The sequence below is a fragment of the Myzus persicae genome, unplaced genomic scaffold (assembly GCF_001856785.1).
Source record: "Myzus persicae strain clone G006 unplaced genomic scaffold, MPER_G0061.0, whole genome shotgun sequence".
Taxonomy (NCBI): domain Eukaryota; kingdom Metazoa; phylum Arthropoda; class Insecta; order Hemiptera; family Aphididae; genus Myzus; species Myzus persicae.
Window position 1 is genome coordinate 13261 of NW_019104351.1, and position 2181 is coordinate 15441.

The 2181-nt window shown below is 28.9% G+C and overlaps 1 protein-coding gene across 1 annotated transcript; it reads left to right on the forward strand.

The window, feature by feature from the left end:
- Positions 1–26: 26 nt before the first annotated feature.
- LOC111041415 lies at positions 27–1605 on the forward strand. Its single transcript, XM_022325685.1, has 2 exons — positions 27–195; positions 362–1605. The coding sequence occupies exons 1-2, from the start codon at positions 27–29 to the stop codon at positions 1603–1605; spliced, it is 1413 nt and encodes a 470-aa protein (XP_022181377.1).
- The last annotated feature ends 576 nt before the right edge of the window (positions 1606–2181 follow it).

Genomic DNA, 2181 nt, shown 5'->3' on the forward strand with positions numbered 1-2181 from the left:
TGTATGAATAACGTTAACTTTAAATAATGCCACTTACATTTATAAAAAGCCAAAAAGGCAAAAATATGCTTATAAATAAAGGTTTTTTATTTAGTATTCATGATGTGTATGAAACTAAAGTAGTATGGCGTTGTACCGAGTATAAAAAGTTGTCATGTAAAAGCCGATGTCACACAACAACGAAAGACGAAACGGGTATGTACTTAAATTTGTATACTAAATTAATAGAATTTAATTAATTATATTTATTTATAATAATAATAATAATATTTATAAAATAAAACATTAATTATTTTGATGTAGACTTTATTTCAAATTGTACATTCCACATTTCATACAATGTTTTGTTTTTTTTTCGTAGGATCGAATTTAAAAGAAACTGATCATTCGCATGCTCCAAACTTAGCCAAAATTGAGGCCAAAGAACTGGTGAATACTATAAAGGATACTGCTATAACAGAAACAACTTCTACAAGAAATATAATTTCAAATGTGTTGGGTCAAACTTCTGTTCCGGTAATTGGACAATTACCTATTATAAAATCATTGTCAAGGACTATTCAACGGACTCGAGTAATAAAAAAAAATGCTCCAGTTAATCCAAGTAATACCAAAGACTTAATTATTCCTGAAATATATAAATTGACTAACAAAAACGAAACATTTTTGGCATACGATAGTGGTAGTAGTGAAAGCAGAATTTTAATTTTTACTACTCAGTACAATTTAAATATGCTTCAAAAAACAGATGACTGGTTTGGTGACGGAACTTTTAAATCTGTTCACTCGATATTTTCACAATTATATACAATTCATTGTTACACACGTAGCTTAGTTATTCCATTAGTGTATATATTAATGACTAGTCGTACAAAGGAAGTATACGCTGAAGTTTTAAGGCAATTGCTTGTATTAAAACCAGATCTGAACCCAAAATCTATTAAAATAGATTTTGAGCAATCCTTTGTTTCGGCGTTCAAACAAATTTTTCCTAATGCTCATATAAGTGGATGTTTTTTTCATTTTGGCCAGAGTGTATGGCGTAAAGTACAATCTACTGGGTTACAAAAGAAATATGCAGAAGACTCAACGTTTGCTCTCCATGTTAAACAATTATGTGCTTTAGCATTTGTGCCAGTCCTTGATGTAGTAAAATCTTTTAATACTATCCTAGAATCCCAATATTTTATTGATAATGAACAATTGTTTGAACCTATAGTAGATTACTTTGAGGAAACATGGATAGGTCGAACAGTTCGTAATAGAAGAAAAAAACCATTATTTCCAATAGAAATGTGGAACTGTTATGACAATGTAATTAATGACCAACCTCGAACAAACAATGCTGTTGAAGGTTGGCACCATGCTTTCAATGCATCATTGGGAAGTCATCATACGACTATTTGGAAATTTATATCTTTTTTGAAGCAGGAACAGGGGCTCCAAGAAGCAAAACTAGAAAAAATTAATCTGGGGGAAAATAACCCTACAAAAAAAAAAAAATATAAAAACATAGACCAACGTCTTAAAAATACAGTAGAAAACTATGAAACTTCAAATATCATTACGTATTTGAAGGGTATCGCTCATAATTTTAATTTATAAACATTTGTATTCTATATTATTACTTTTATTATGACTATTTATATTTTATATTTTTTTTATAATGACGTTTTTAAAAATTATGAAAATAAAATAACAACTAATTAAAATAAAACTATATATTTATATTTTATATTTTTTTGTTACCGGACATTTTTTAGCAGGATATTTTTGGTACAAGTTCTTTTTGAACCGGACCAAATGTCGCGGATCATTTGTCGCCGGATACTATTTACCGGATCAAATGACGGGTCACCAATCGCAACACAGCGTATATGACAATGACAATAATAATAATAATAATGTGCGGGCCCGTATTAATCTTAAGGCCCCTGCAAACTCTATTCATTTTTCATCAAATCGACCTTAGCGACTGACAACAATTTAAGTACTTCTAGTTTTTCGATTTAAAAAATGTAAAAATGTTTTAATTGGTCAACAAGTCTACTTTGCATCGGTTGGACCATATTTTTTATATTTTTGAAGATATTCAATACTAACAATTTAAAAATTTATAAAATGTAAAATATTTATTCTCGTCAAGAATTTTTCTAAAATTGAAAAAGTGCTCAGACCGAT